This window comes from Coregonus lavaretus, assembly GCF_964263955.1.
Source record: "Coregonus lavaretus genome assembly, chromosome: 40".
NCBI classification, from domain to species: Eukaryota; Metazoa; Chordata; class Actinopteri; order Salmoniformes; family Salmonidae; genus Coregonus; species Coregonus lavaretus.
This window is the reverse complement of record NC_140027.1, coordinates 5,633,543-5,646,542: the sequence shown is the minus strand read 5'-3', so window position 1 is coordinate 5,646,542 and position 13,000 is coordinate 5,633,543. Positions and strand designations below refer to the sequence as shown.

General features: G+C 43.4%; 1 protein-coding gene across 1 annotated transcript in view; it reads left to right on the top strand.

Moving 5' to 3' along the window:
* LOC311113360 (regulatory-associated protein of mTOR-like) overlaps window positions 1-13,000 on the top strand; it is a gene marked incomplete at its 3' end in the record, with an annotated part of 102,246 nt that overhangs the window by 19,387 nt on the left and 69,859 nt on the right. The window contains exon 4 of the mRNA XM_084156574.1: window positions 10,299-10,381. Coding sequence (XP_084012700.1) covers window positions 10,299-10,381 — 83 coding nt within the window. The remainder of the gene's footprint in view (window positions 1-10,298; window positions 10,382-13,000) is intronic.

Sequence of the window (13,000 nt, the reverse complement as noted above, 5' to 3'; positions counted from 1 at the left end):
ATATCAAAGGTAATTCAAAAATAAATATTGTTGCACCTTTAACCAATAGCCTAACAATTGAACAACTCGTGAAAAAATACAAAGACTTTTATCTTTATTAAGACATCCGCTATATCAAATTTCAGCCAGCCCAAGCCGCCTGCACGCCCGACCCCCACCATTCTAGTCAATAACTCAACTCTCTCCCAGCACAATTTCCTTCCAGTTCAATCACACCTTACATTTTTTGGAAACAAAAAAACTAAATAAAAAAACCAACACCCCCCACTCAGGTTTAGGATCTTAGTGGAACATTCATTATTGGTTTCAGGTGTGTTAGGCCAAGGCCAGAGTGACCACCCACAGGACGGCAACAAGGGATTGCCTAAATAGGTATCTCCCCTTACGTGGGCATGTTTTCAATACAGACTTTCTTAGTCGTACTGTATTCCATATAAGGCATCCAGACCTTATAAAAGTTGTTCAGTATACCCTTAATCTTGTAATAAATAAAATATATCTAGTGATACATAACTTGACATTGTAGGAGGAAAACCAACCTTCCAATTAATGGCAGTGCATTTCTTAGACACTATAAATGCTTGGTTACACAGATAGAATCTGCAGGCGTGCTGAGATAAATGAACATACTCTTTGCCAGACTTCAGCCAGCCTTCACAAGACCATACAGTGCATTCGGAAAGAATTCAGACCCCTTTACTTTTTCCACATTTTATGTTACAGCCTTATTCTAAAAGGGATTAAATAAGATGTTTTCCTCATCAATCTACGCACAATACCCCATAATGACAGTGAAAATAGGTTTTTAGAAATATACCTTATTTACATACGTTTTCAGACCCTTTGCTATGAGACTTCAAGTTGAGCTCAGGTGCATCCTGTTTCCATTGATCATCCTTGATGTTTCTACAACTTGATTGGAGTCCACCTGTGGTAAATTAAATTGATTGGACATGATTTCGAAAGGCCCACACCTGTCTATATAGGGTCCCACAGTTGACACTGCATGTCAGAGCAAAAACTAAGCTATGAGGTCAAAGGAATTGTCCGTAGAGCTCCGAGACAGGATTGTGTCGTGGCACAGATCTGGGGAAGGGTACCAAAATATGTCTGCAGCATTGAAGGTCCCCAAGAACACAGTAGCTTCCATCATTCTTAAATCGAAGAAGTTTAGAACCACCATGACTCTTCCTAGAGCTGGCCGCCTGGCCAAACTGAGCAAATGGGGGAGAAGAGCCTTGGTCAGGGAGGTGACCAAGAAACCCGATGGTCTCACTGACAGAGCCCCAGAGTACCTCTGTGGAGATGGGAGATCCTTTCAGAAGGACAACCATCTCTGCAGCACTCCACCAATCAGGCCTTTATGGTAGAGTGGCCAGACGGAAGCCAATCCTCAGTAAAAGGCACATGACCGCCCGCTTGGAGTTTGCCAAAAGGCACCTAAAAACTCTCAGACCATGAGAAACAAGATTCTCTGGACTGATGAAACCATGATTGAACTCTTTGGCCTGAATGCCAAGCGTCACGTCTTGAGAGAACCTGGCACCATCCCTACGGTGAAGCATGGTGGTGGCAGCATCATGCTGTGGAGATGTTTTTCAGCGGCAGGGACTGGGAGACCAGTCAGGATCGAGAGAAAGATGAACGGAGCAAAGTACAGAGAGATCCTTAATGAAAACCTGCTCCAGAGCACTCAGGACCTCAGACTGCAGCAAAGGTTCACCTTCCAACAGGACAACAACCCTAAGCACACAGCCAAGACAACGCAAGAGTGGCTTCGGGACATGTTTCTGAATGTCCTTGAGTGGCCCAGCCAGAGCCCACACTTGAACCAGATCGAACATCTCTGGAGAGACCTGAAAATAGCTGTGCAGCGACGCTCCCCATCCAACCTGACAGAGCTTGAGAGGATCTGCAGAGAAGAATGGGAGAAATTCCCCAAATACAGGTGTACCAAGCTTGTAGTGTAATACCCAAGAAGACCCGAGGCTGAACTCCCTACCAAAGGTGCTTCAAGAAAGTACTGAGTAAAGTGTCTGAATAATTATATAAATGTGATATTTCCAGTTTTCTTTTAATACATTCCCTGTTTTTGCTTTGTCATTAAGGGGTGTTGTGTATAGATTGATGAGGGGGAAAATACTATTTAATCCGTTCTAGAATAACGCTGTAACAATATGTGGAAAAATTCAAGGGGTCTGGATACTTTCCGAATGCGCTGTAACATATGCAAGTATGTCCCCTTTTGTGTTTTACACCTCCAGCAGAGGAATGACATTTCTGAGTGTTTCACTGGCATATAGTACGTTCTATGGATGGTCTTATACTGCAGTAATTTATGTCTGAGATGATGATGATGATGAATGCCCAGTCATGTTCATATCATCAATAGCTTCTACCAGGTTTTCCTCACATTTTTATTTGACATGTTTTGTGTCATCGGAAAAAGCCTCCATCAACCCTTGATACAGTTTGGAAATCAACTTTGGCGGTTTGTCAGACTGCCTTAAAATAGTATGTGGCTTGTCCAGTGTTTGCTGCATGGAGAGAATAAAAGGTTGTATCTGGAAAAATTCAACTCGCCTGCATCACAGACTGGTCTTCCCTGGCTGCCTGCTGAGACCCCTGTCACCATCTGATCCTCCCAAAATGAGGCATGACAAAGGATTACCTTGGTGTACATTTATACATTGATTCTATTCTTAGATAATATACACTACGGGTCAAAAGTTTTAGAACACCTACTCATGCAAGGGTTTTTATTAAATTTTTTACTATTTTCTACATTGTAGAATAATAGTGAAGCCATCAAAACTATGAAATAACACATGGAATCATGTAGTAACCAAAAAAGTATAATTTATATTTGAGATTCTTCAAATAGCCACCCTTTGCCTTGATGACAGCTTTGCACACTCTTGGCATTCTCTCAACCAGCTTCATGAGGTAGTCACCTGGAATGCGTTTCAAGTAACAGGTGTGCCTTCTTAAAAGTTAATTTGTGGAATTTCTTTCCTTAATGCGTTTGAGCCAATGAGTTGTGTTGTGACAAGGTACCCCCCGTATACAGAAAATAGCCCTATTTGGTAAAAGACCAAGTCCATATTATGGCAAGAACAGCTCAAATAAGCAAAGAGAAACGACAGTCCATCATTTCTTTAAGACATGAAGGTCAGTCAATCCGGAAAATGTCAAGAACTTTGAGAGTTTCTTCAAGTGCAGTCGCAAAAACCATCAAGCGCTATGATGAAACTGGCTCTCATGAGGACCGCCACAGGAATGGAAGACCCAGAGTTACCTCTGCTGCAGAGGATTTCATTAGAATTACCAGCCTCAGAAATTGCAGCCCAAATAAATGCTTCACAGAGTTCAAGTAACAGACACATCTCAACATCAACTGTTCAGAGGAGACTGCGTGAATCAGGCCTTCATGGTCGAATTGCTGCAAAGAAACCACTACTAAAGGACACCAATAATAGGAAGAGACTTGCTTGGGCCAAGAAACACAAGCAATGGACATTAGACCGGTGGAAATGTGTCCTTTGGTCTGGAGTCCAACTTGGAGATTTTTGGTTCTAACCGCGGTGTCTTTGTGAGACGCGGTGTGGGTGAACGGATGATCTCTGCATGTGTATTTCCCACCGTAAAGCATGGATGAGGAGGTGTTATGGTGTGGGGGTGCTTTGCTGGTGACACTGTCTGTGATTTATTTAGAATTCAAAGCACACTTAACCAGCATGGCTACCACAGCATTCAGCAGCGATACGCCATCCCATCTGGTTTGGGCTTAGTGGGACTATCATTTGTTTTTCAACAAGACAATGACCCAACACACCTCCAGGCTGTGTAAGGGCTATTTGACCAAGAAGGAGAGTGATGGAGTGCTGCATCAGATGACCTGGCCTCCACAATCTCCCAACCTCAACCAAATTGAGATGGTTTGGGATGAGTCGGACCGCAGAGTGAAGGAAAAGCAGCCAAGAAGTGCTCAACATATGTGGGAACTCCTTCAAGACAGTTGTAAAAGCATTCCAGGTGAAGCTGGTTGAAAGAATGCCAAGAGTGTGCAAAGCTGTCATCAAGGCAAAGGGTGGCTAATTTGAGTAATCTTTTTTGTTTAACACTTTTTTTTGTTAGTACATGATTCCATATGTGTTATTTCAATGTAGAAAATAGTAAAAATAAAGAGAACCCCTTGAATGAGTAGGTTTTCGAAAACATTTGACCGGTAGTGTAATGGTTCAATAATTTAGATGACCATTATTCCCAGACTGTTGCTTTAATTTTAAGATGCTGTCCTGTAGCTACTGTAGGTCTACCCATCAATTCAAGATGGAACTTTGTATCATTCACTGATATTGTTAATATACTGCAAAATTCACCTGAGCTCCATAGACTGGTCTTCCCTGGCTGTCTGACCATTTTTGGACCCCTGTCACCATATGATCCTGCTAAGACATGACGAGCATAGTGTTGTGTACTGACTGCACTAGAGGGCTGCATGCATTCCTGCGGGTCCCGACAGAGGTCATTGCGGCGCGGTTGGCATTTTTCATGCTGCGGACGGTCAGACAGACGACTTAGGGATGCAAATATTTTTGTTGTCCCACAGATTATTTGGAAACAGTTCTCTTTCTGCTTTGTATGCGATAGCCTATCTATTGTATTAAAATCACATTTTGCTCATTATTCACACACTCAGAATTCTCTGCTTCAACTTCAGTAGCTACTTCTCCTAGTTGGGCGTGAGAGTTCAACTGCGCCTAGTATGTGTGGACTCATTGAACTCGAGTAGGCTGCCTACATGGGCAGAGAATCATGTGGCAGTTAACTTGAATATGAAATTAACTTAAATATGATTAGACTGTAGTTTAATAGAGTGCCTGTAAATAAATATTGATAATGGAAAGAAGTGGAGGGCTCTCAACCAATGTGAGTCGAAGTGCAATCAAAACATTCAGTAATCATACTATGGTGAGCGAGCGTTGCGCCTTTTCATTTTCAATAAGTATTGATTACCCATTTATTTGTCTCTGCCTGCAAATCGTCTTCCTAAAAGGTAGGCTATATCCTATAGGCCTACGCAAAACGTAGTGTCGCTGTCATTTTTCTTGCTGCTTCCAGTTCATTAGCCATACCTGCGAGATCAGGTGCGCGTGTGGTCTCAATTAAATAGAGAAGGCTATAGCTTAAGCATGGGCTGAGAAGCACGGGGCAGTTATCTTTCCAAGGAAAAATAAATCGTTCCCGCGCAAACCTGTACTGTACAGCATGACAGTAATGTCTGTAACATTTAGAGCTGTTTATAACTGTCAGTGTGAGAAGTAGGGAATTGGCTACAGAAACTGACAGATCAATAACGTTACATTGCCATACTGACTAATAAAACTCACATTGCACTGAAAAAGCGTCAGAATATCAATCTTAAATCGTTTGGCCGAGGGGTTCATCGTTTGATTCAGGTCTAGTGAGATTGAGGCAAAAAGAATAGCTAAAGTTAGCCAACTTTTGGCCAGTTCTCTCTCTAACGGTACATCAACTGGCGAAAGCTAGCAAAGTTCATTTACTTCTGAAACGGGACAAAACAAAGACTACAAAACATTTCCATACAAACAACAGAAAGCGATATGAGGTGGTTATTATTAGCTAACAGATAACTAGAGGCTAGAGCTGACCTGGCTGTGGTGGCTACTAGCTAGCGTAGCTTATTAATTTACCTCAGTCGAGAGAGGATGAAACATTACCTAACATTACATGTCAGTTACAATACTAGCTCAGCACTGCGAATAAACACTAGTTTTGTTTTTTCTGTTAAGTTAAACAGCAGTTACCTTGCCAGCTACATCAGTCAACTAAAGAGTAGACAGTTTCTGCTCTGCTTGCGTTTACAACTCGGTGAAAGAGTGCAATACATACACACTGAACTATGCTCAACTCTCCTGTGCTGGTTTAGCCAGCCTTCCAGATGCTTTGCCTTCACACAGCCTGTCAGCCCACTCTGTGGAATCTGCGCGGTCCTAAATCCAGCCGGCTGAACACTCCAAATAGCTTACCCAACCACTCGGCGGCGTCCTTATTGGTCCTAAAGCACACCTTTGCCGATTTTTGTATAACATTGCAATGATAAAACTGGGGGGGGGGGATGCAATTTCAGAATGTGGGGGGGACATGACCCCGTCCCCAGTGAAAGTTGCGCCCCTGAAAGACTCACAAACAGAAACAGGCAATAGGCTATACAGTTGGCTTCAATTTCCCGCCAAATAGGCCTACAAGGAAACTCGACATATCTCAACGACATTGAGTGCGGGAGGGGGTCAGCGCGCTGTGTAATACCTTCCACAAAACGTTTTGCTCAACAACAAAAAAAGGCACATATGCCATGTGCATAATGCCCCTTGTGGCGAAAGTACTGCCATTTAATCCATTTGAAAATACATGGTCATAAACTAGGTTTCCATCCAATTGGCGACATATTTTCATTCAAGTACTGTTTTTTGTGGATTTTAGACTATTCGCATTTTCAAACCAGAGATGGGTTTCCATCAAATTGACTTGTTGGTGCGGTGATGTCGTAGTGCACATAAAAATAGCTTTTGCGGTTAAATTCCCATGTACTGTACTGAATAAAAAAGTTAAATGGGTTTCTATCGCATTTTCAACTCTACTGCTGGTTACCAAAATGTTTGCGTTATGTAGAGAATTTGCCCACTCTGGTATTGGCACATGCTCTCTAGCCAACAGCGCACATACAGTGGGGGAAAAAAAGTATTTAGTCAGCCACCAATTGTGCAAGTTCTCCCACTTAAAAAGATGAGAGAGGCCTGTAATTTTCATCATAGGTACACGTCAACTATGACAGACAAATTGAGGAAAAAAAATCAAGAAAATCACATTGTAGGATTTTTAATGAATTTATTTGCAAATTATGGTGGAAAATAAGTATTTGGTCACCTACAAACAAGCAAGATTTCTGGCTCTCACAGACCTGTAACTTCTTCTTTAAAAGGCTCCTCTGTCCTCCACTCGTTACCTGTATTAATGGCACCTGTTTGAACTTGTTATCAGTATAAAAGACACCTGACCACAACCTCAAACAGTCACACTCCAAACTCCACTATGGCCAAGACCAAAGAGCTGTCAAAGGACACCAGAAACAAAATTGTAGACCTGCACCAAGCTGGGAAGACTGAATCTGCAATAGGTAAGCAGCTTGGTTTGAAGAAATCAACTGTGGGAGCAATTATTAGGAAATGGAAGACATACAAGACCACTGATAATCTCCCTCGATCTGGGGCTCCACGCAAGATCTCACCCCGTGGGGTCAAAATGATCACAAGAACGGTGAGCAAAAATCCCAGAACCACACGGGGGGACCTAGTGAATGACCTGCAGAGAGCTGGGACCAAAGTAACAAAGCTACCATCAGTAACACACTACGCCGCCAGGGATTCAAATCCTGCAGTGCCAGACGTGTCCCCCTGCTTAAGCCAGTACATGTCCAGGCTCATCTGAAGTTTGCTAGAGTGCATTTGGATGATCCAGAAGAGGATTGGGAGAATGTCATATGGTCAGATGAAACCAAAATATAACTTTTTGGTAAAAACTCAACTCGTCGTGATTGGAGGACAAAGAATGCTGAGTTGCATCCAAAGAACACCATACCTACTGTGAAGCATGGGGGTGGAAACATCATGCTTTGGGGCTATTTTTCTGCAAAGGGACCAGGACGACTGATCCGTGTAAAGGAAAGAATGAATGGGGCCATGTATCGTGAGATTTTGAGTGAAAACCTCCTTCCATCAGCAAGGGCATTGAAGATGAAACGTGGCTGGGTCTTTCAGCATGACAGTGATCCCAAACACACCGCCCGGGCAACGAAGGAGTGGCTTCGTAAGAAGCATTTCAAGGTCCTGGAGTGGCCTAGCCAGTCTCCAGATCTCAACCCCATAGAAAATCTTTGGAGGGAGTTGAAAGTCCGTGTTGCCCAGCGACAGCCCCAAAACATCACTGCTCTAGAGGAGATCAGCATGGAGGAATGGGCCAAAATACCAGCAACAGTGTGTGAATACCTTGTGAAGACTTACAGAAAACGTTTGACCTGTGTCATTGCCAACAAAGGGTATATAACAAAGTATTGAGAAACTTTTGTTATTGACCAAATACTTATTTTCCACCATAATTTGCAAATAAATTCATTAAAAATCCTACAATGTGATTTTCTTTTCTCAATTTGTCTGTCATAGTTGACGTGTACCTATGATGAAAATTACAGGCCTCTCTCATCTTTTTAAGTGGGAGAACTTGCACAATTGGTGGCTGACTAAATACTTTTTTTCCCCACTGTATACAGTGCTGGTATAGCCTAGTGTCTAAGCCTACATGACAAGATTATTATGGACAAAAGAGCAAGATAATTTGTATTTGTCTAACGGCAGCATCGATCAACATGTCACCATAATAATACCCTCAATCTATTGGAAAGGAGCATCAAGCTCATCACCGTGCACTTTCACCACCCTGTGACGTTCATCATAATTTATTTAATCTATGGCCTAATAAACCGCATGCTTTCCCGTGTCGTAGTAGGAGGACCACACATGTCATCACGTGACTCCAAGTTTACTTCGATATGATGGTTATTATATCTATTTGCGCATAAAAGCGTTACCACCGCCATTTCTTGCATAATTCATTTTACCGACACAAAAAGATCCCACCTTGTCTAGCGTATTTTATTTTGTCGACATTTGGAAAGTTTACCGACAAATTTGCTTTTTTCATCAGGCCTGTCGTGAATTTTTTTTATACAACATGTGCTTTACTTGCATAAAAAGGTTTGCTGGAAACCTGGTTTTGAGAATAATTATTATTCTGATAAAGGAAAACGAATGTTTACATTGTGGAAATGATAACAAATTAGTGAAGGAAATTCAGAAATGCATGAAAATGCTGAAAATTATTTTTGGTTGAAGTTTGATTGAAGAGTATAAAACAATCAGAAGAGGGAGACCCATTTTAAAACCACTTAGAATGTATTTGTTGCCACCCTAGGGTCATGCACTACTTGTGAAGCATATTTAGAACTTGTATTATTCCAAAACATTAGGCCTAAATACCGTCATACCGTTTAAAAATGAGAAAAATATTGTGTAATGAAATTATGACATATCGCCAAGCCCTACATCCAGGTTTTATGTCATCTCGTAACTGTATTTAAGACAACTGAAAATTACCCAGACAGACAAAATTACAATAATAATGAAACAATACGCCCACACAGATGGTTTGACAAACAGAAACCACATGAAACTGTCTCTGTTGTAAAACTCAAGACTGTTTGGTGGTAGAGTTTATGAAAGGAAGCACGTAACACATTTAAAAAAAAAAGCAAAGACTTCTGACAGTCTGCTCATTGTAGACTTTGACTGAGGACAATGCAAAATGTCAATCATCAGATCATGGTTTATTTAAAGATAACTGTCGCTCCCTTCCTCCTTCCTTCCTTTTACTGATCCCTATCTGAAGAGAAATGAATGCATCATACCACTTTAGGGTCATCATCATCTTACGTTTGCTCACAGCAGTTGCATTATACTGCACAATATACATTTGTTATTATTTCATTAACTTGCTGGCTACTGAAAATATATAATCTATCAATAAATATACTTTGTCCCCAAAAAATTGCCTGTGCAGCTGAATATATTTCTAAATCAATAATGTTATTCTCTGCATTGTGGGCAGAATTTGATATCTCATAATCTATAATATGCGCTATGCTTTATACAATTGATTTCTTCTTGTCAATATTTCATTCTGAAGCGCTGGGGACATGTCTCCATATTATGTAGTTTTAATTTGATAAGCGAAACAGCCCTACTAAACACAGTGAGGGATAGTCATACTGGTTCTCTATTGGGGTAACTGTCTGAACTGAATCTCTGCTTCATTGTGATGGCAATATTGGGATATATCTGATCTCTGTATTGTGGCATATCAAATGGGCTGGAGGACACTTCATCCAGATCATGTTTGGAATACTGCAGCTGGCGATTGCATCATATACATCACTTATACACACTGTATACAGATCTGTTACTTCAGATCTACATTACTTTTACCTTCCCATCCCATAAACAATGTAAAAGCAAAGTATTATGAGTAATGTGGTCATTTTTCTGTATTCCACTACTGTTTTGTGGACAGAACGTTTCACCCTGTGTTTTGCTGTGCTGGTTGTACCCAAGTCTAGTGTTGTCTCTCTATGATAATGAGTGTCTGTGTTTCCTCTCCTCCAGACCCTCTGTCCATGAGTCCACAGAAAGCCCTGGAGACCATCGGGGCCAACCTGCAGAAGCAGTATGAGAACTGGCAACCTAGGGTGAGTGAGTTCACATGGCCCCGAGTTCACGTCTCCCTCCCTTCTCCTCTCCCACTCTCCCTCCTCCTCCTCCGCTCTCTTCCTCCTCTCTCCCTCCTCCTCTCTCCCTCCTCCTCCTCCGCTCTCTTCCTCCTCTCTCCCTCCTCCTCCTCCTCCTCCTCTCTCCCTCCTCCTCCGCTCTCTCCCTCCTCCTCCTCCTCTCTCCCTCCTCCTCCTCCGCTCTCTTCCTCCTCCGCTCTCTTCCTCCTCTTCCTCCGCTCTCTTCCTCCTATCTCCCTCCTCCTCCGCTCTCTTCCTCCTCTCTCCCTCCTCCTCCTCCTCTCTCCCTCCTCCTCCGCTCTCTCCCTCCTCCTCCTCCTCTCTCCCTCCTCCTCCTCCGCTCTCTTCCTCCTCCGCTCTCTTCCTCCTCTTCCTCCGCTCTCTTCCTCCTCTCTCCCTCCTCCTCCGCTCTCTCCCTCCTCCTCTCTCCCTCCACTCTCTCCCACCTCCTACCCCGCCTCTCCCTCCTCCTACTCTACCTCAGTGACTCACCACCCACCCATACCAGTCTGTACCTATACGTACTGTGTTGTGTATCACTGTCTCTCTAGTCAGGCTCCTATATGGCTTGGCGCTATGCGTGCACATAAGCCAATTCACTTAAACACACCAACACATACCAACTCTCTCACACACACACACCGTCCCATCCCCCACCAGTGCGTCCCTGTTCTCAGTGTCGGTATGGGCTCTCTGAGCAGAGGGATCTGTTATCTCTGAAGTGGAGTTCTGTGTGTGTTGTCTCTGAAGTGAAGTTGCCTTGGCTGTGTAAGGCCATAACTTAGTGCGCATAACTTAGTTTTGATATGTTAATACAGACACTTACAGCAAACTTAGTATGTAAAAAAAAGTATGTGAGCATATGTGGGTGTGAGGGTGCATAGTAATGCTTTCTGTGTATCTGACCTTTTTGAGCGGGTGTTAGGTGTGTTCAGGATATGGTGTGTTTGTGAGTTTATTGACCGTATGTGTGTGTATGGAGTGTACTGGCACTGAGTGAGTGCAGTGGGAGTTAACAAATTTGTGTGTGTGAGTGCAGTGGGAGTTCACAAATTTGTGTGTGTGAGTGCAGTGGGAGTTCACAAATGTGTGTGTTTGTGAGAGAGGCTGGGGGGGAAGTACGGCTACAGGGGAGAAGGAAGGAGATGGGGGGAGAAGGAAGGAGATGGGAGGAGAAGGAAGGAGAGGGGAGGAGAAGGAAGGAGATGGGAGGAGAAGGAAGGAGATGGGAGGAGAAGGAAGGAGAGGGGAGGAGAAGGAAGGAGATTGAGAGGGAAGAAAGGGTGATGCAGAGGGAATGAGAAGTAGAGGGGAGGAAGGAAGGAGAGGGAAGGAAAGGGAAAGGCACAGAGGGGAAGTGAGAAGTATAGAATGGAAAGGAGATGAGAGCGTGGGAAGGACAGGAAAGAGAAGGCGAGCGTGAAGAAAAAGCGGGAGAGAGAGAAACAGACCAGCTGAGTGTGGGCTGATTGAGCCAGAGGTCGGTACCAGATGGTGGGAGAGAGGAGAGAAGGAGCGGAGGAGTGAAAAGGCATTCAGTCTCTTCCAGCCTCAGGACATAGGCCTACTGCTGGACCAGAGACCACTGCTGGACCACAGACCTCTCTATGCTGTAACAAATAATTCCAGCACTGGGCTGAACTCACTTACCCTCTTACCTGTCACACACTGACTGTGGCTCGTTCATGAAAATGAAACTGGACCTAAAATGACCTTCTTGTGTTTTAGATACTGTATCTTGTGCTTTTAGATGTATCATTTACACGTAGCCGTTGTAACTAATACAAAGTCTTTGCTTTCGACTTTCAAAGGTGACCTGAACCACAATCTGAATACAACCCTGTTGCACGAAATCAACTCTCCGTCTTCCTTGGCGTGTTCTGAAAACTAGTGGCCACCTCGTTGGTACAGTTGCATCCAAGCCCTGTTCAACTCTTGACAACTGTGCCTATACTGCCCATGTTTGGAGAGACTTTCTCCAGTGACTCTCCTGGCCGCTGTCACTGAACACTGAGAGAAGACAAAATACTGACCTGGCTGTTGCCCAGAGCCCAGTCTTTCTCCTCCTTTCTCTGTCTCTGTCTCTGTCTCTGTCTCTGTCTCTGTCTCTGTCTCTGTCTCTGTCTCTGTCTCTGTCTCTGTCTCTCTCCCTCTCTCTCTCTGTCTCTGTCTCTCTCTGTCTCTCTCTGTCTCTCTCTGTCTCTCTCTCTGTCTCTCTCTGTCTCTCTCTCTGTCTCTCTCTCTGTCTCTCTCTCTGTCTCTCTCTCTGTCTCTCTCTCTGTCTCTCTCTCTGTCTCTCTCTCTGTCTCTCTCTCTGTCTCTCTCTGTCTCTCTCTCTCTCTGTCTCTCTCTCTCTCTCTGTCTCTCTCTCGTGCACTCTTGCTCTTTCTATGTCTGTATGTCACTCTCTCTGAGGGAGTGTTACAGTTGGACCAGAGAATGGTTTGATAGACTACTTTGTTAGAGACTATACACTATATCCTGGCTAGGAGTCCATAGCATGCCCATCTATGGCACATAAGCCCACATATGTCCATCTGTACTATAAATTATTCACATGGCCTATTTTTGGCTCTGGTT